At 44.5% G+C, this 20004-nt stretch overlaps 1 protein-coding gene across 1 annotated transcript; it reads left to right on the forward strand.

The window, feature by feature from the left end:
• Positions 1-684: 684 nt before the first annotated feature.
• On the forward strand, positions 685-19510 carry LOC137345163 (NACHT, LRR and PYD domains-containing protein 3-like). The gene is made up of 7 exons (XM_068008630.1): positions 685-738; positions 4943-5046; positions 5675-5794; positions 6020-6190; positions 6371-6541; positions 18103-18270; positions 18446-19510. Exons 1-7 carry the CDS (start codon positions 685-687, stop codon positions 18537-18539), a joined length of 882 nt encoding a protein of 293 aa, XP_067864731.1. The 3' UTR covers positions 18540-19510.
• Positions 19511-20004: the final 494 nt, after the last annotated feature.

Genomic DNA, 20004 nt, shown 5'->3' on the forward strand with positions numbered 1-20004 from the left:
CAGAGTGTAATATGTGCTGCCAATTTGTTATTGTGATTCGTTTACATGGCTGACCAGGACTGATTTCATCTGAACGCAGCTACTGGCTCCCACCCCACTGGCCACACTCTCACCCCTCGGCAACTCGCTTTCTCCCCTCCTCCCCACCGGCTGCTTTCCCCGCCCCCCACCCCCCCCCCCATCAGCTTTTTCCTCCAGACCTCGCTGCTCCCCGCACCCGCCACCCCCCCCCACTCCCCTGGCCGATTGTTTCCTGCTCCTCGGCACCCCGCTCTGGCTGCTCGCTCCCTGCATTTCCCCGCCCTCCAGCCGCTAACTCTAGACCACGCCGCTTCCCTCCCCTTGGCCGCTGGCTGCCACGTTTGATCAGTAGGAGCAAGTAGCCGAGAGGAGGGAAGCGGTATTGTCTAGAGTTAGTGGCTGGAGTTGGGGGTGGGGGAGGGGCGCCGGGGGATGTGGCGAGCAAGCAGCCGGAGAGTGGGGTGGCGCGAAACGAGTAACAATCGGCCAGGAAAATCCGGTTGTGGGGGTGGGGAGCAGCGAGGTCTGGAGTGAGTGGCTGAGGGGGGAGAACTCCAGCCTCAAAGTCTACTACTCAGCCGCTTCCTCTAGCCGAGTGGGGGGCTGGATACCTGATGACGCTTTATCGCGCATGGCTGACGATGGACCAGGCACAGATACGCGATGACATCAGTGCTGCACGGTGACATCATCCTGCGCATGCGCCACTTAGTCCTGGCAAGATGTAGCTGCACATGTGCGCAATTTGGCACACTCTGACATCAGCGGCCGCTGCATTGTCAGGAGTCACTTTGTTTTTTTTAACCAGCCTTTTATGTGGTACTTTGTCAAAAGCTATTTTAAAATCCAAATAGAGAATGTCCACCTTCCTTCTCTTACATCATTAAAAACATTCAGTTAGATTAGTCAAACATGATCTGCCTTTTACAAATCTGTACTGACTCTCCTTAATTAACTCAAACCTCTCCAAATATCTGTTAATTTTTCCCTAATCATTGGTTCCAAAATCTTACCCAACACAGTTAAACCGACTGGTCTGTAATTACTGGTCCAGCGACCCGGGTTCAATCCTGGGTACTGCCTGTGTGGAGTTTGCAAGTTCTCCCTGTGTCTGCGTGGGTTTCCTCCGGGTGCTCCGGTTTCCTCCCACATGCCAAAGACTTGCAGGTTGATAGGTTAATTGGCCATTAGCAATTGCCCCTAGTATAGGTAGGTGGTCGGGAAATATAGGGACAGGTGGGGATGTGGTAGGAATATGGAATTAGTGTAGGATTAGTAGAAATGGGTGGTTGATGGTCGGCACAGACTCGGTGGGCCGAAGGGCCTGTTTCAGTGCTGTATCTCTAAACTAAACTAAACTACTATGCATGTTCTTACAAACTTTCTTGAACAAGGGTGTCACATTTGTCACTCTCCAATCCTCTAGCACCTCCCCCGCATCTAGGGAAGATTGGAAGTTTATGACAAGCCCTTCCATATCTCCACCCCCATTTCTTTAAGCAACCTGGATGCAAGACATCCAGACCAGGTGACATATGCACTCTAAGCAGAGCCGGCTTTTCCAGTACATCCTGCCTATTTTCACCCCATCCATTACCCCTACCATCTCCACTTCGACCGGTATTTTGTCAGATTCCACTTCCTTGTTAAACACCGATACAAAACACTCATTTCATGTTCTCGCCTTGCCCTGCCCCTCGAAGCATATATCAGCCTCTTTGACGCTAACAGGCCTCACCCCACTTCTTACTATCCCCATAAGCCCTTAAGGTGATTGGTAGAAGGATTAGAGGGAATATGAGGGGAAACCTTTTCATCCAGAGGGTGGTGGGTGTCTGGAATTCACTGTCAGGAATGGTGGTGGAGGCAGAAACTCTGAATTCTTTTAAATGGTACCTGGACATGTACCGAGGGTGCTGTAACCTGTGGGGCTATGGAGCAGGGGCTGGAAGGTGGGATTAGTTTGGGTGGATAGCTCGTTTGGCCAGCACACACACGATGGGCCGAATGGCCTCTTTCTGTGCTGTACTTTTTCTGTGTTTCTTACTATTTACATGCCGTTAGAAGATTTTTGGGTTCCCTTTTACATTAACTGCCAGTCCATTTTCAGATTCTCTCTTTTCCAGTCTAATGCTCTTTGCTCTTCACTTCCCCCCTCAACTTATTGAGCTGGATTTTAAGACTAGCCGCTACTCCTGGCAGTGGGTGGAAAATGCGGGCCACGCACATCAGAGCCGCTGTGATCTCCCATGTGGGAGCTCATTTCAGTCCCCCACCAAGAGTACATTTTGTGCCATTGCCACCCTCAGTGCTTCCTCCAAGTGCTGTTCAACATGGGGGAGTACTGACTCATCAGCTGAGGGAGGGCGGTAGGTGGTAATCAGTAGGAGGTTACCTTGCCCATGTTTGACCTCACGCCATGAGACTTCATGGGGTCCAGAGTCGATGATGAGGATTCCCACGGCAACTCCCGACTGTGTACCACTGTGCCGCCACCTCTGCTGGGTCTGTCCTGCCGGTGGGACAGGGGATGGTGATGGCAGTGTCTGGGACATTGCCTGCAAAGTATGATTCCATGAGTATGACTATGTCAGGCTGTTGCTTGACTAGTCTGTGGGACAGCTCTCCCAACTTTGGCACAAGCTCCCAGATGTTAGTAAAGGAGGACTTTTCAGGGTCGACAGGGCTGGGTTTGTCGTCGTTTCTGCTGCCTACATCGATGCAGGGTGGTCCGTCTGGTTTCATTTTTATTGACTTCGTAGCAGTCAGATACAACTGAGTGGCTTGCTAGGCCATTTCAGTGCATTTAAGAGTCAACCACATTGCTGTGGGTCTGGAGTCACATGTAGGCCAGACCAGGTAAGGACAGCAGATTTCCTTCCCTCAAGGACATTCGTGAACCAGATGGGTTTTTGCAACAATCGACAATGGTTTCATGGCTATCATTAGACTAGCTTTCTGTCTTGCTGATGTCCATGTCACTTTTTGCTACTGCCATTGTTTTCAGTATTAAGTACAGCTACTCCACCTCCCCAATTTCCTCTCTATCTTTTCTAAGTAGTTTATATCCTGCAATGTTTAATGCTCAGTCCAGATTTTTCCATAGCTATGTCTCAGTAATCCCTAATATGGTTCCTCACAATGTAGTATTGCCTCCAGTTCCCCTGTTTTATTACAGACACTGTGTGTATTGCTGTATGAAAAGTTTAACTCATTTATAATAGCAGTTCCTCTTACTTTATTTTTTTACCATCTTTTTACAATCATGCTCCACAATTCAATTTACCTCCTTTCCATCGAAGCCCTCACTTATTTTTTTTTTCCTGTATTATTTCTGTTCAGGCTGATTTCATTTTCTCTTCATCCCTCCCCATCTTCCCCCCCCCCCCCCCCCCCCATCCCCCACCCTGCCCTGTCTTATTAGTTTAAAGCCTTTACCTATTTACCCTTTCCACTAGGACACAGGTCCCATCCCGGTTCAGGTGGAGTCTGTAAACTCAGTATAACTCCTTCCTGTGCCAGTACCGGTGCCAGTGTTTCAGTTAAAGGAACCCCTCTTTCCCACACCAGTTCTTTAGCCACACTTTAATTCTCCTGATCTGACTGTTTCTTTGCCAATTTACATGTGGCTTGGGAAATAATCCAGTGATTATTGCCCTTGAGATCCTGCTTTTTAATTTAGCTCCTAACACCTGATATTCCCTCAGCAGGATCTCCTCCCGGTTCCTACATATGTCGTTTGTTCCGACATCGACCACGACAACTGGATTATTCCCTCCCCTTCCAAATTGCTCTCCTGTCACCATAAGATATCCCTTACCCTGACACCTTGTAGACAACGCGTCCGACAGGATTCTCATTCATGTCTGCAGAGGACACTATCCATCCCTCTAATTATAGAAACCCTTATCACTACCACATTCTATTCTTCTCTTTCCCCTTTGACAGTCTTCTGAGCAACAGTACCTTGGTCTATATTGTGACTGTCCTCCCCACAGTCTTTCTTCTTGTCCTCACAGGTAACAAGTACATTGTACCTTTTGGACATGACCTGTGTTTGAGGAACCTCCTTCTCAACCTCTCATAAGTCCTCACCATGCTGCTCCCTAACAATGCTGTTCTTGAACCTGTGATTTTCTCTGAGCTGTGAGTGTGTTCTGGATAAAACTGTGAAGAAATTCCTCCCCCTCCCTTATGTTTGGGAATGTCTCTAACTCACATTCCAGCCCATTGACTCTGAGCTGGAAGGACTGAAGATGGAGACATTTCCTGCTGGTGTGGGAATGCAGGACAGTCTCACTATCCTCAAGCTCCCACATCCTACAGTCCCAACACGTAGCCTGCCCTGTCATCTCTAATCTTTTATAATTAATTTGCTTATTGATAACATGAATAAATGTAATTAGGTCTTTTAAAACAATAATAAATGTATTAATTGATTGATTTATCTCATTAATTTACTGAAGTAATAGATTTATTTCCCCAAGTAATACTTTATTCAAATGCTGTCACTTAGAGAGACAAAAACACACTAATACTCACCAACCTATCACTTACCTTCTGTCCTGTTGTTAATCTGAGTTCTTTTTGCCTTCAGTCTGGTTCAGTAAATATACCGAGTCGGATGTGTAGGTAAAATCAATTTATCTTTATTTGCGCATTAGCCGGCGGACTTACTCTGATACAGCGGCACTGACTCCAACAGAGTCTGTCGGGTCCACCAGAGTAAGTGTTGTTCGTGATACAGATACTACTGTTTATACATTAAGATTCGTGCTACACCCCCTTGTTTAACCAATCAGTGCGGTACAATTTAACTTTCAACCAAGTGATAACAATGCAGTACATCTGTTACTGAGGTTAACAATACCCTCTATTCTCAATACATACTTGTTACTAACATAATATTGTTTTGCATCAGCAAGATAAAAGAAAACAGATAATCAAGATAATTAGCAACGGCAGAAGAGTTAGAAACAACATTCTGGTTTCGATTCCCACAATTGTCATGAGTCCTGTGATCCTGTAATCTTTATCAAGTTGTATTCGTGAGTGTTTCATACAGTCCGCAGTTACACTGATAAGAGGGGCCCTCATTGTCAGGCAGATCGTCGGTGCTGAGCAGTACCAGGCTCAAAACTGCCAGCTAACTAACTTGTCCCACAATGCCTTGGGTAAATACTCCATTTTGTAAGAATATGTGGCTATACTTTCAACTTGTATATTAGCTACAAGTTGCGTCCTGTTATCACTGTTTCTACAGAGTTACACAATCATGCCATAAAGGAACAGATGTCCTTATAACTACTGGCGTAGGCTAGTCTACAACTTCACATCATCAGCATTTACTTTTAACTATTTCATTGCGGTTTCTACAAACTTAAATCATACTATCAAAGCTCAGCAAAGCTACTATTCCTAACTTGGCTACATTTCCCATCAAGCATAGTGCCATGCCGTTCTGCTCATTTCTACATTGTTACATCTCTCTTTGATTTTTATTGACAGCTCCTGAATATATGAGGAGTTCTACAGTGTGAGATTCATTGTCAGTGACAGGAAAATCTGGTTGTTAATTGCCTCAAGTCTTTTTCAGTGTTTCTTGTAACATTAAACAGAAAGTGAATTGTATCAGGTCCAGGGTTTGATTCAGTTTGTTTCTCTCTCTCTGTCTGTTTGTGTTTAGACTGGATTCCAATAATCTGGGAGATTCAGGAGTGAAACTACTGTCTGTGGCTTTGAGGAACCCGGACTGTAAAATACAGAAACTGTGGTAAGTACCAGACTGTGTGAGATTGTGTTTATAATAACTGGGTATCTGACACTGTACGTTACTATTAATATCAGTAATAGTGTTATTAATAAACAGTGTATTATTATTAATATCAGTAATAGTGTTATTGCTAAGCACTGCACGTTATTAATATCAGTCATGGTGTTACCAAGAAACAATGTGGATTTACTCTGATTCCTGTTACTTCTCCATCTTTGATCCCAGGCTGGGCAAAAACAATATCTCGGATTCATGTGCTGGGGATCTCGCCTCCGCTCTCAGTATAAACCGATCACTGACGTTTCTGGACCTGAGTGATAATAAACTGGGAGATTCAGGAGTGAAATTACTGTCTGAGGCTTTGAGGAACCCGGACTGTAAAATAGAGACACTGGAGTAAGTACCAGACTGTGAGAGATTGTGTCTATAATAACTGGATGTCTAACACTGCATGTTATTATTAGTATCAATAATAGTGTTATCAATAAACATTATTATTAGTATCAGCAATAGTGTTCTTAATTAACACTGGTATTTACTCTGATTCCAGTTATTTCTCTCTCTCTCTGATCCCAGGCTTTATAATAACGAACTCACAGCTTCTTGTATCGAGGACTTCGCCTTCACTCTCAGTACAAACCGGTCACTGATTGATCTGAACCTGAGCGATAATAAACTAGGAGATTCAGGAGTGAAACTACTGTCTGCAGTTCTGAGGAACCCAGACAGTAAAATACAGGAACTGCAGTAAGTGCTAACTGTATATTAATTGTGTTTAATTGTATGCAGGTTGTGGGCATTAACTGGGATTTCACTTGAGCACATATACAGAGGCACTTATTTAAACTGTAGTGTGGTTGAGTGGGGATGTGTATGCATGTAATGCTTAACTCTGTAAATTAATGGAAGCCTGAGTAAAGATTAGCTCCAGTAATATTCTTCACCAATTGGATTTCCAGAGTAGAATATGGTAACAGAGAATGGTCGCCTCAAGGTGAAGGTCCAAGGCTATGAAAAAAGGCTGTGTTTGCTGACAACGCAACCACTAGGTGGCGCAGTATGGGCACATGTGCAAATGTCGCCTCATAGACAGAAATGTCACTGTCTGCGACGTCTCAGGCAGCTACTAGTAGTAAAAATGGCGCTGCACAATTTAACACAAAAAAAACTAAATCCACGATTACCGCCTCCACCCACAACCATACCCCACTCCCTCCCACAATCACCACTTCTCTTACCCGCGCCCTCCCACACCGAACATCCCACTGCTCCCGACTGCTCGTCACTCCATTTCACCATTCTCTCCTGCACCCGTCCGCTAGTTGTTCCTCCCGCTGCTCGCTCCCTGCCTCGCATCCCAAAGAAGTGGTGGGGGGGGGAGCCACCAGGTTGCTTGCAGCGAGGTGGGATGAAGTGGCAAAGAGTTGGGAGCGGCAAGCAGGTGGGTGCAGGTGGGTGCAGGAGAGAGCAGGGACAAAAAGAGGTAACTGAGGTGCAGATAGCGGGAGGGTGCGGGGTACTGTTGGAGGGATGGAGATTGCGATCGCAGCCATTGAGGGGTGAAGCAACACTCGGTCATCATTACGTAGCGACGTTGACGGGGGCGTACATGGACCCATACTGGCAAGCTGGCAAATGTGTGGACGCAGTGATGACGTCGTCGATCGCTCTGCACATGCTCTGCGCATGCAGGAGACATTCTGGGGAAAAAACAGACAAAAAAACTACAATCCTAACAGCAATTATCAGAAATGGCTGAAAACAAGTGTAAATTGTTGGGCTTTGATTGCCCTCCGATGTTCTCGGAATCTGAACCATACGACCAGGTGAGGTGAAAGTGATTGCTCTTGATATCGAGGCAGCATTTGACTGAGTGGGACATCAAGGAGCCCGAGGCAAATTGAAGTTAGTGGGAATCAGAGGGAAAACTCTCCACTGGTTGGTGTTATGACCGAGGATGGAGGAGTGCACTGTCTTTCTCTAGTTCCACTTCTCCACAGGTCACAACATATATTTAAATGTTTTACCCAGTTACTGATACAGCCAATTATATACTTCATCTACTTTAGTTTCTGAATAAAAATCTACCAACCAAGTTCCTTTAATAATAAACAAAATTATTAATTTATTATAAAACAAGACTCATTTCATAAAGATACAAAGCTTATTAACACACAGGTTGAAATATGAAAGTATAAATATATTCCCTTCGAAATAACCCAACACACACACACACACCAGTTAAAGGAAAAATAAAGATGCTTTCTCTGCAGAGATCAACTTTACAAAAAAACAGAAAAAAATACTTTGGCCAAGTACTTGTTCATTCTTGGAGAAAAAGGATATGATATGGAATATTCCAATTGGTCTAGATCCATGTAGACGGGGGTCACTAGACACATGCATTTGTCATTGGGATCTTTTCAGAAGCAGTTCGTTCAGGAGATGTGAAGAGAAGGTCTTGCAGAAACTTCTCAGGAGAAATGCTGCATCAGTTTCTCCAGTTCCCACGCTGGATTCTCAGAGTTCTCAAAGAAGTGGAACAGGATGAACTGGTGACGTCTCTTAGCAGGCTGACACCCCAGCTGTCCATTCAAACAGTTCAAAATGAAACCAACTCCTAACATCTAGACATGTGACTTCTCTGTAAACAACTTCAATAGTCAGCAAGGCCTCTGGTGTTCACTTAGTTGAAGACATGTGACTTCCAGTAAGTGTTTTTTTAAACAAAGTCTCAAGTGTCCTTCCAATGACCCTTTTTAAAACAAAAGTCAAGCATCTCCTCGGGTATTTCCACAGTCTTTTGAACACGAGTCCTCAAAAAATATTTTTAAAATGGAAGCACCTTCATAACATTGTTGTCACACCTAGCACAAAGGTTAATGGTTGTGGTTAAAGTCTGGCTACCCAGCCCGAACCTGACGAGACCTGACACCATGTGTTAGGTTCAGATCGTGTCGGGTCAAAATTCCAAGTCCAGCATTCGGGGCTCAGGTCGGCTCAGGCTGAACATTGCTTCTGGGAAGTCGCAGGATCAGGCTTACCAATGATTCTCCACAACTCCAGCTGCTGGAACAGATGATGGAGGTGCATGTTGGGTCGGGTCGGGCGCAAGAAAAAATAAAGGGGTCGGCTTTGGGTTGGCTGTGGTCGGGTCGGGCCCGGGTTCGGTTTTAATTTTATACCCGAGCCAGCCTTTAGTTGTGGTTATTGGAGGTCAATAATCTCAGTTCCAGGACATCACTGCAGGAGTTCCTCAGAGTAGTGCCCTCGGCTCAACCATCTTCAGCTGCTTCATCAATGACCTTCCTTCCGTCATAAAGTCAGAAGTGAGGATGTTCGGTGATGATTGTACAATGTACAATGCCACAAGAACACAAGAAATTGGAGCAGGAGTAGACCATTTGGCCCATCGAGCCTGCTCCACCATTCAGTACGATCATGGCTAATCTTAAGCTTCAACTTCACTTTCCCACCCGCTCGTCATATCCCTTGATTCCCTGAGAGACCGAAAATCTCTCTATCTCAGCCTTAAATGTATTCAACAATAGAGCATTCACAACCCTCTGGGGTAGAGAATTCTGAAGATTCTCAACCCTTTGAGTGAAGTAATTTTTCCTCTTCTCAGTCCTAACTGATCAGCCACTAATCCTGAGGCTGTGCCCCTTGTTTTTGATTCCCCAACCAGTGGAAACAATCTCTGTGTTTACTCTATCCAGTCCCTTCAGAATGTTGTCTGTTTCCGTGAGATTGCCTCTCATTCTTCTAAACTCCATAGAGTATGGGCCAATTTACTCAGCCTCTCATCATAGGACAACCCCCTCATCCCAGGGACCAGTCTAGTGAACCTTCGCTGTACCGCCTCCAATGCAAGTATATCCTTTCTTAAATGTGGAGACTAAAACTGTACACAGCATTTCCAGATGTGGTCTCACCAAAACTCTGTACAATTGTAGCAAGACTTCTTTATTCCTGTACTCCAATCCCCTTGCAATAAAGGCCAACATGCCATTTGCTTTCCGACTTTCTTGCTGTACCTGCGTGCTAACTTTCTACATTCAAGCACACCCAAGTCTCATTGAGCATCAACACTTACAAGTTTCACACCATTTAAAAAACACTCTGCTTTTCTATTTTTACTACCAAAGTGAATAACTTTACACTTCCCTACATTATACTCCATCTACCATTCTCAACTCCTCAGATACTGAAGCAGTCCATGTCCCCATGAGGCAAGACCCGGACAACATCCAGGCTTGGGCTGATAAATGCTAAGTAACATTCATGCTAAACAAGTGCCAGGCAATGCCCATCTCCAACAAGAGAGAATCTAACCATCTCCCCTTGACATTCAATGGCATTAACATCGCTGGATCCCACAGTTTCAACATCCTGGGGGTTACCATTGACCAGAAACTGAACTGGAGCAGCAGTATAAATACTGTGTCTACAAGAGCAGGTCAGAGGCTGGAAATTCTACAGTGAGTAGTCCTCCCCCTGACTCCCCAAAACCTGTCTACCACCTACAAGGCACAAATCAAGAGTGTGATGGAATGCTGTCTATTTGCCTGGATGAGGGCAGCTCCAACAACACTCAGGAAGCTCAACAACATCCAGGATAAGGCAGCCCACTTGATTAACACGCATTCACCACCTTAAACATTCACTCCCTCCACCAGGGAAGGACTGTGGCAGCAGTGTGTTAGTGGTACTGTGAGTGATCATGACACACAGAACAGAGCTATCACATCCAAAGACCAATTGCTCAGAAACTTGGGTGACACATATTCCAGAGGGGTCAAGTTAATGCAGGAATATGATAATTGTGGGACGTGCAGGAAAAGCTACTGGCAAATTTAAATATTGTTTAATGTGCAGGATTATGGTCAAGAAGTGTGGACTGGTAGAATGGGATGAAAGAGTGGAGGGTATGAAAGCACAGTGCACGTTCTGATAGTGGATCTGGAGGAGACCCTTGTATCAGAAAAAATCAGGTACTGGAGAAAGAGCCTCGATAGTGTAAGAGGGAGATCTCACACTAATTGGCCCGACAGATATAAAAGTGCAAGTAGAGGCTGTAACTTGAATAGATTACACAATGAAATTAAAGTCACAGAACAGTCTCTGAACAGAACTAGAAGCAGAAGTCCTCATGTTTGCGAAGTTTTATTGGTTGCCAATAAACTTGAGGATAAACTATTAAGAGAAGTAAAACAAAGGGAATTAGATAGTTGGAGACAGTCGGAGTTTACTCTGATACCAGATCAGGGGCAAGCAGCCTTGTCACATGGGTGGATTTGTACTGAAAAGGTCCTTGTAGATGGGACTGATAAGGCTAAAGCCAGGCTGGTTGCTGGGCGGTTTGAAGAATGACCGGGTGATACAGATGTTGGAGTGGGCTCTCCCACAGCTGGAAAAGTAATCTTGAAAATCGTTTTAGCTCTTTTGGTCACATATTCATGGGAGTGGAGATCAATTGACCTGAAAGCTGCATTTCTGCAGGGCGATACCTTTCAGAGAGGTGTGTTTCTGAAACTTCGCAAAGAGACAGTGGATGCAGAAGGGAAACTATGAAAACTAAACAAATGCACGTATGGCCTGAATGATGCTTCCAACGTGTGGTATTTTACGGTGAGATCTGTTTTGCTGAAATAGTTCAACTCAAAACAGATCCCGCAAAGTTTTATTGGTATCATAAAGGGAAAATTTCAGACATCTTTATGATACATGTTGATTTCTGATGTGGTGATACTGCGGAATTTGAGAAAGGTGTTATTAATAACATTAGAATAGAATTTAAAACAGGGAGTCAGTCTTGTGGAATTTTGAAATATATTGGTTTAGATATTAAGCAGAGTAGGTCTGAAATAATTTTGAATCAACAATCCTATTTAGTGGGTGTTACTCCCCTCCCAGTTAATCGTACTCGGACATCACAGAAAGATGATGTTATATCTGAAGAAGAGACAGAACAATTGTGAAACTTGATTGGTCAGTTGAACTGTTTGGGCCGTCAGACAAGACCAGAGACTAATTTTTATGTGTTGGAGTGAAGTGTTACAATGAAACACCCTAAAGTCGAGAATGTTTTATTTACCCTTAAAACATTCTATAATTAAATTGATTAAATCTGAATACATGTGTGCTTAAGTTCCCATCCCAAAGTGACCCAAAGAACATGAAACTAGTCATTTTTAGCGATGGTTCACATGCTAATCTTCCTGATGGGTATTCTAGTGCAGCTGGTTTCATAATATTACTGATGGGTGAAAATGGGAGATACTGTCCTTCAGCTTGGGAAGCTAAGAAAATAAAAAGGGTTGTTAAAAGTACTTCAACTGATTGACACACTGGCCCTTGTGGAGACAGTGGATATGGGATTCTATTTGTCAAATATTGTAAGTGAGATTCTATACAAGGGGTTTACTGAAGATCACATACTCATTGAATGTTTTGCAGATAATTGTTCATTGTTGGATAATGCACATGTTACAACAAAGCGTCAGAAAAGGTTGCAGATCGACCTTGCTGGCTTGAAAGAAATGCCGGAGAGAAAGGAAATCTCTAAAATTAAATGGGTAGATGCAAGTCATCAACTGTCTTATTTACAAAAGGAAATTCTTGAATGAAGAAATTGTTAGTGGTCCTTGAGGATTTCATAATGTAATGCTTTTTACAGAATATATAGGAACATAGGAAGATAGGAATAGGAGTAGGCCATTCAGCCCCTCGAGCCTGTCCCACCATTCAATGAGATCATGGCTGACCCGCGGCCTAACTCCATATACCTGCCTTCGACCCATATCCCTTAATAGCTTTGCTTAACAAAAATCTATCTCAGATTTAAAATTAATAACTGTTCTAGTTTCAACTGCTGTTTGTGGGAGAAAGTTCCAAACCACTACCACCCTTTGCGTGAAGAGGTGCTTCCTAACATCACTCCTGAACGGTCTGGCCCTAATTTTTAGACTATTCTCCCTTCAGAATCTCCAACCAGTGGAAATAGTTTATCTTTACCGAGCCTGTCTTTTCCTGTTAATATCTTGAAGACTTCAATCAGATCACCCCTTAACCTTCTAAATTCTCGCAAAAACAGGCCTAATTTGTGTAATCTCTGCTCGTAACATAACCCCTGTAGTCCAGGTATCATTCTTGTAAACCTACGTTGCACTCCCTCCAAGGCCAATATATCCTTCCTAAGGTGTGGTACCCAGAACTGCTCCCAGTGCTCCAAGTGGGGTCTCACCAGTGTTTTGTACAGCTGCAGCATAACCACTGTGTCTTTACACTCCAATCCTCTAGATATAGAGGCTAGCATTCCATTAGCCTTTTTGATTATTTTCTGCAATGCTCATGGCATTTTAAAGATCTATGCATCTGAACCGCCAAGTCTCTTTGGACATCCACTGTACTTACCTCTTCACATTTAGAAAGTACCCTGCTCTATCCTTTTTTGGTCCAAAATGGATAACCTCACACTTGCCCACATTGAAATCCATCTGCCACAGTTTTGCCCACTCTGCCTAACTTTGCATCATCAGCAAATTTGGATATATGACTCACTATCCCATCATCCAAGTAGTTAATGAATAATGTGAATAATTGAGGCCCCAACACAGATCCCTGCAGGACACCACTAGTCACATCCTGCCAATCAGAGTACTTACCCATTATCCCCACTCTCTGTCACCTACCACTCAACCAACTTCCAAACCATGTCAATAATTTGCCCTCAACTCCATGGGCGTCTACCTTAGTTAACAGTCTGGAGGTTTTTGATTTGATTTTTTTGTTGAAATTGAATGAAGGGAATCTGTTAATTGTATATTAATGGCGTTTAATATGTGGGCGGTGGTCAAAGAGAGTCATAGCATTATACAGCACAGAAACAGGCCCTTCAGCCCATCATGTCTGTGCCAGCCATCAAGCACCTATCTATTCTAATTCCATTTTCCAGCACTTGGCCTGTAGCTTTGTATGTTATGGCGTTTCAAGTGCTCATCTGAATGCTTCTTAAATATTGAGGGTTCCTGCCTCTACCTCCCCTTCAGGCAGTGTGTTCCAGATTCCAACCACCTTCTAGGTGAAAAATGTTTCCTTACATCCCCTCTAAACCTCCTGCCCCTTACCCTAAATCTATGCCCCCTGGTTATTGACCCCTCCGCTAAGGGAAAAAGTTTCTTACTATCTACCCTATCTATGCCCCTCATAATTTTGTATACCTCAATCAGGTCCCCCCTCAGCCTTCTCCAGTCTCTCTTCATAGCTGATTTGCTCCAGCCCAGACAACATCTGGTGAATCTCCTCTGCGCATTCTCCAGTGTAATCACATCGTTCCTATAATGTGATCAGTATTCCATCTGTGGCCTAACTTGCGTTTTATACAGCTCCAACATAACCTCCCTGCTCTTATATTTTATGCCTCGACTAATAAAGGTAAGTATCTCATCTGCCTTCCAGCCACCTTATCTACCTGTGCTGCTGCCTTCAGTGATCTATGCACAAGTACACCAAGGCCCCTCTGACCCTCTGTACTTCCTAGGGTCCGACCGACAACCCATTGTATATTCTCATGCATTGTTAGTCCTCCCAAAATGCATCACCTCACACCTCTCAGCGTTAAATTCCATTTGCCACTGCTCTGCCCCAGCACATCTATATCATCCTGTAATCTCAGGCTTTCCTCCTCACTATTTACGACACCACCAATTTTTGTGTCATCTGCAAACTTACTGATCATACCTCTTAGATTGACGTCAAAATCATTAATGTACACTACAAACAGCAAGAGTCCCAGCACCGACCCCTGCGGCACACCACTGGTCACAGGCTTCCAATCGCAAAAACAACCCTTCACCATCCCCTTCTGCTTCCTGCCACTAAACCAATTTTGGATCCAGTTTGCCAATTTGCCCTGGATCCCATGGGCTCTTACCTTCTTAACCAATCTCCCATGCGGGACCTTATCAAAAGCCTTACTGAAGCCCATGTAGACTACATCAACTGCATTACCCTCATCTACACATTTAGTCAACTCCTCGAAAAATTCAATCAAGTTTGGTAGGCATGATCTCCCCCTGGCAAAGCCGAGCTGACTATCCCTGATTAATCCCTGCCTCTCCAATTGGAGATTAATCCTGTCCCTCAGAATTTTTTCCAATAGTTTCCCTACCACTAATGTTAGACTCACTGGCCTGTAATTACCTGATTTATCCCTGCTACCCTTCTTGCATAATGGTAACACATTCGCTGTCCTCCAGTCCTCTGGCACCTCTCCTGTGGACAGAGAGGATTTGAAAATTTGTGTCAGAGCCCCTGCTATCTTTTCCTTTGCCTTACATAACAGCCTGGGATACATCTCATCTGGGCCTGGGGATTTATCCACTTTTAAGCCCGTTAAAACCATTAATACCTCCTCCCTTTCAGTGCTACTTTGTTCGAGTATATCACAATCCCCCTCCCTGATCTCTACACCTACATCGTCCTTCTCCATGGTGAACACAGATGAAAAGTAATCATTTAAAACCTCACCTATGTTCTCCAGCTCCACACACAGATTGTCACTTTGGTCCCTAATGGGCCCTGCTCTTTCCTTGCTTATCCTCTTGCCCTTAATATTCTTATTAAACACCTTAGGATTTTCTTTTAACTTGCCTGCCAGTGTTTTTTCATGCCTCCTAATTATTTCTTTTAAGTACCCCCCGCCCCCACACTTCCTATACTCCTCTAGGGCCTCCGCTGTTCTGTATCTGCCGTAAGCCTACTTTTCTTTCCTTATCCAATCCTCTATATCCCTTAACATCCAGGGTTCCCTGGACTTATTGGTCCTACCCTTCACCTTTACGGGAACATGTTGGCCCTGAACTCTCACTATTTCCTTTTTGAATGACTTCCACTGGTCTGATGTAGACTTTCCTATAAGTAGCTGCTCCCAGTCCACTTTGGCCAGATCCTGTTTTATCATATTGAAATCAGCCTTCCCCCAATTCAATACCTTTATTTCTGGTCCATCTTTGTCCTTTTCCATAACTACCTTAAACCTCACAGAGTTATGGTCACTATCCCCGAAATGGTCCCCCACTGACATTTCTACCACTTGTCTGGCTTCATTCCCTAGGATTAGGTCCAGTACCACCCCCCGTACTGGCTCAAAAAGCTCTCCTGTACACATTTTAAGAATTCCGCCCCCTTTAAGCCTTTTGAACTAAGACCATCCCAGTTAATACTGAGGAAGTTGAAATCCCCTACTATTAGTCCTTTAATATTTTACACCTCTCTGAGATTTGCCTACATATCTGCTCCTCTATTTCTCCCTGACTATTTGGAGGCCTGTAGTACACTCCCAGCCAAGTGATTGCCCCCTTTTTGTTTTTAAGTTCTACCCATATGGCCTGATTTGAGGAACCTTCTAAGATATCATCCCTCCTTACTACAGTAATTGACTCCTTGATCGACAGTGCAATGCCACCTCCTGTTTTACTATACCCTGGAATATTGAGCTGCCAGTCCTGCCCTTCCCTCAACCATGTCTCTGTGATAGCAATAATATCATATTGCCATGTGTTAATCAACACCCTCAATCCATCTGCCTTACTTGTAAGACTCCTTGCATTAAAATAGATGCATTCCAGCCTTTACTTGTGCCTCAACAGGTCTATATTTGTTCTGCCTTCCAGACTGACTCAGTTTCTCTTCTATATTTGACTGAGCATCACCCCTACTGTAACTCCACTCTTTATCCCATCCCCCTGCCAAATTAGGTTAAACACCACCCCCCCTCGCCCCACCCCCACTCCCAACAGCAGCAGCAAACCTCCCTGCAAGGATGTTGGTACCGTTCCAGTTCAGGTGCAACCCATCCAACTTGTACAGGTCCCACCTACACCAGAAACAGACCCAGTGATCCAGGAAACTAAAGCCCTCCCTCCTGCATCACGTCTTCAGCCACGCATTCATCTGCTCTATCCTCGGATTCCGATACTCACCAGCACGTGGCACCGGGAGTAATTCAGAGATTACAGTCTTTGAGACCCTGCTTTTTAATCTGCTACCTAGCTCCCTAATTTCTTGTTGCAGGACCTCATCCCTCTTTCTACCTGTATTGTTGGTTCCAATGTGAACTATGACCTCTGACTGTTTACCCTCGCCCTTCAGAATGTCCTACCCTCGCCCTTCAGAATGTCCTGCAGCCATTCTGTGACATCCTTGACCCGAGCATCAGGGAGGCAACATACCATCATTGGAGTCACATTTGTGGCCACAGAAACACCTATCTGTACCCCTTACGATAGAATCCCCTATCACTGCAGCTCTCCTACTCTTTTTCCTCCCATCCTGTGCAGCCGAGCCACCCGTGGTGCCACAGACTTGTCTCTTGCTACACACCCCTGAGAAACTATCTCCTCCAACAGTATTCAAAGCGGAATATCTGTTAGAGAGGGAGATGGACCCAGGGGACTCCTGCACTACCTGCTTAATTCTTCTACTCTGCCTGGCAGTCACCCATTCCCTTTCTGCCTCAGCAGTCTTTACCTGCGGTGTGACCACCTCCCTGTACTTGCTATCCACGATGATCTCAGCCTCGCGGATGCTCCACACTGTTCCCAGCCACCGCTCCAAATCCGAAACGAGAATTTTGAGTAGCTGCAGCTGGAGACACTTCCTTCACACTGGAAGTGTTCCTGACTTCCAACATTGCACAGGAGGAGCACTCCATGTTGCCGAGCTGCCCTGCCAGGTAAATAAGGGACTTGAATCCCGCTCCGGATCCGCCTCCTCCCAGGTCCTCTTTTCGCCGCTCCGGTCTTCAGGTAGGTAAGGGCCTCGAGCCCCACTGTCTCTTTACCTAGGTCCCTCTCCAATTCAGTTCCTCACAGGTCCCCACCTGCCGCTGCTTCAGTCTTCAGGTAGGTAAGGGCCTCGAGCCCCACTGTCTCTTTACATAGGTCCCTCTCCAATTCAGTTCCTCACAGGTCCCCACCTGCCGCTGCTCCAGTCTTCAGGTAGGTAAGATTCAGGTGGTTTCAATTGAGCACATACAAAGAGACACTTATTGAAACTGTGTATGGTTGAGTGAGGAGGTGTGTGCTTGTAATGTTTAACTCTAAATATATCTACGACTGAGTAAAGATTAGCTCCAGTATTATACTTCACCAGCTGCCTTTACAGAGTAGAACAGTAAGTACCAGACTGTGTGAGATTATGTTTATAATAGGATAGTGAACATTATTATTAATATCAGTAATAGTGTTATTAATAAACCGTGGAGATTTACACTGATTCCTGTTATTTCTCTCTCTGATCCCCAGTCTACGGCGTGTCGGTCTCTCAGATTCTTGTGTCAAGGATCTCATCTCTCTTCACAGTACAAACCATTCATTGACGTTTCTGGATCTGAGATCAAACTCCTTCACAGAACAGTCTTTCCCCGCTCTCCACCATCTCATACTGAACTGTAGGAGTCTGGAGCATATCTGGTGAGTGTTTGTGTTAATGCTTAATGTAATAAATAAAATATAAATGTGATTCAGTCACTCTTATCAGTAATATCTCAGTATTTATTATTGAAATATTAATCCCAGTCTCCCTGTATTTACACTGTTGTTCAATCTCTCTATTTGCTATTTAATCCTTAATCTTAATCTGTTTCAGGTTGTTGGGAAATCAATTCAGTTCAAATGGAAAGAGGCTGCTGAAGTCGCTGCAGGATAGAAGACCCGGACTGGATGTGGTTGTAGATGTGTGAACATTTCAATTTGTAAACATTTCTGGTCTATTTTTATGAATATTTTTCACCAATTTTCTGTCCTTCCCCTTTAATTGGCCGCGCTCCAGGTTTAAATCCTATTGGCTGTTTCACTGTTTCTAGTTCGAGCTGAGCGAGTGTCATCTCCCATTGTGACATCAGAGGCCCAGCAACATGGTCACGTGACTCAGCCGCCCGGCCCCACAGCGCTGCTTCTGCAGGATATCTGGGACTGAATGTTCCCCAATGGGGCACTGGGGAAATGTACAGACAGGAAGGGTCCAGGGTGGGGCTCAGTCTGGGCTGCAGTGGGACACTGGTAATTACACTCAATATCCCTGGGTTTGGGAATTACATTATCCAGGGTTCACACTCAGTATCAGTACCCAGTGACCCTGCTGGGAAGTGAACCTGTGTGTGTTCAGGATGGAGACAGGCTCTGTTCAGCTTGGATAGATCCCACCGTCCAATAGATACCAATACCCAGTGTATGGGGTCACCCAGAGAGTATCCTATTGGGGAGGTTCCTGAAACTGGTGCACCCAGGATGGGTCAGCACTGCGAGAGGAGAAATGGGGAAAGTGCCAGTCGGGAATCCCACTGTTCTGTCTGGGTGATCGTGAGCATTTGTAGTGTTTAAGGATCCTGAACTTAATGTGTTTCTGGCACCAGCATGGGAGCAGGTACTGGTGTTACCATGGAAATTAAACATTGTGTACTTACTGTGGACTGAATTTTCAAATGGAATCACCTGAGACTGTAAACCATGAGATCGTGAAAAGGTGCAAGACCCTGTGAAACATCCTGAGGAAACTGAGGGGTCGATGAACGGACTTGTTACCTGTACTCACCTGGATTTGTATAATGACTTCCACTTGGAAATGTTTTATTAAACTTCACCTCTGTATCACTGCCTCCTGGATGATGTAACAGTACTGGTGAGAATTGTTATTGTGTGATGTTGAATTAAATGATGCATTATCTTAACAAGTACATCTCAGGACTTCTTACCAACTTCAAATTTGAGAATAGTTTCAGAGAGTTTTGGCCTTTACCAGATAAAGGTGAGTGTGGATCAAAAGCAGTTCACCTGAGGGAAATATCAGAGAGAGACAAGTCAACATCACTCTTTGAGAGGTGAGAGAGGGAAACCTGGGAATTATAGACCAGTTAGCTAAACCTCTCTTGCAGGGAAATTGCTAGAGACTATAATTAAAGACAAGGTGATTAAACACTTAAAAAAATGTCAATTGCTCAGGGAGACCAGTATGGATTTATAAAGGGTAGGTCATGTCTTGCAGATCTGATTGGACTTTTTGAAATGGTGACTAATGTCGTCAACAGAAGAATGTGTATGGATGTTATTTATGTGAACTTTCACAACGCATTTGATAAAGTGTCTCATCAGAGACTTTTTTTTATTCACTCATTCATGGGATGTGGTCGTCGTTGGCCTGGCCAGCAT

The sequence above is a fragment of the Heterodontus francisci genome, chromosome 28 (genome assembly GCF_036365525.1).
Source record: "Heterodontus francisci isolate sHetFra1 chromosome 28, sHetFra1.hap1, whole genome shotgun sequence".
Taxonomy (NCBI): Eukaryota; Metazoa; Chordata; class Chondrichthyes; order Heterodontiformes; family Heterodontidae; genus Heterodontus; species Heterodontus francisci.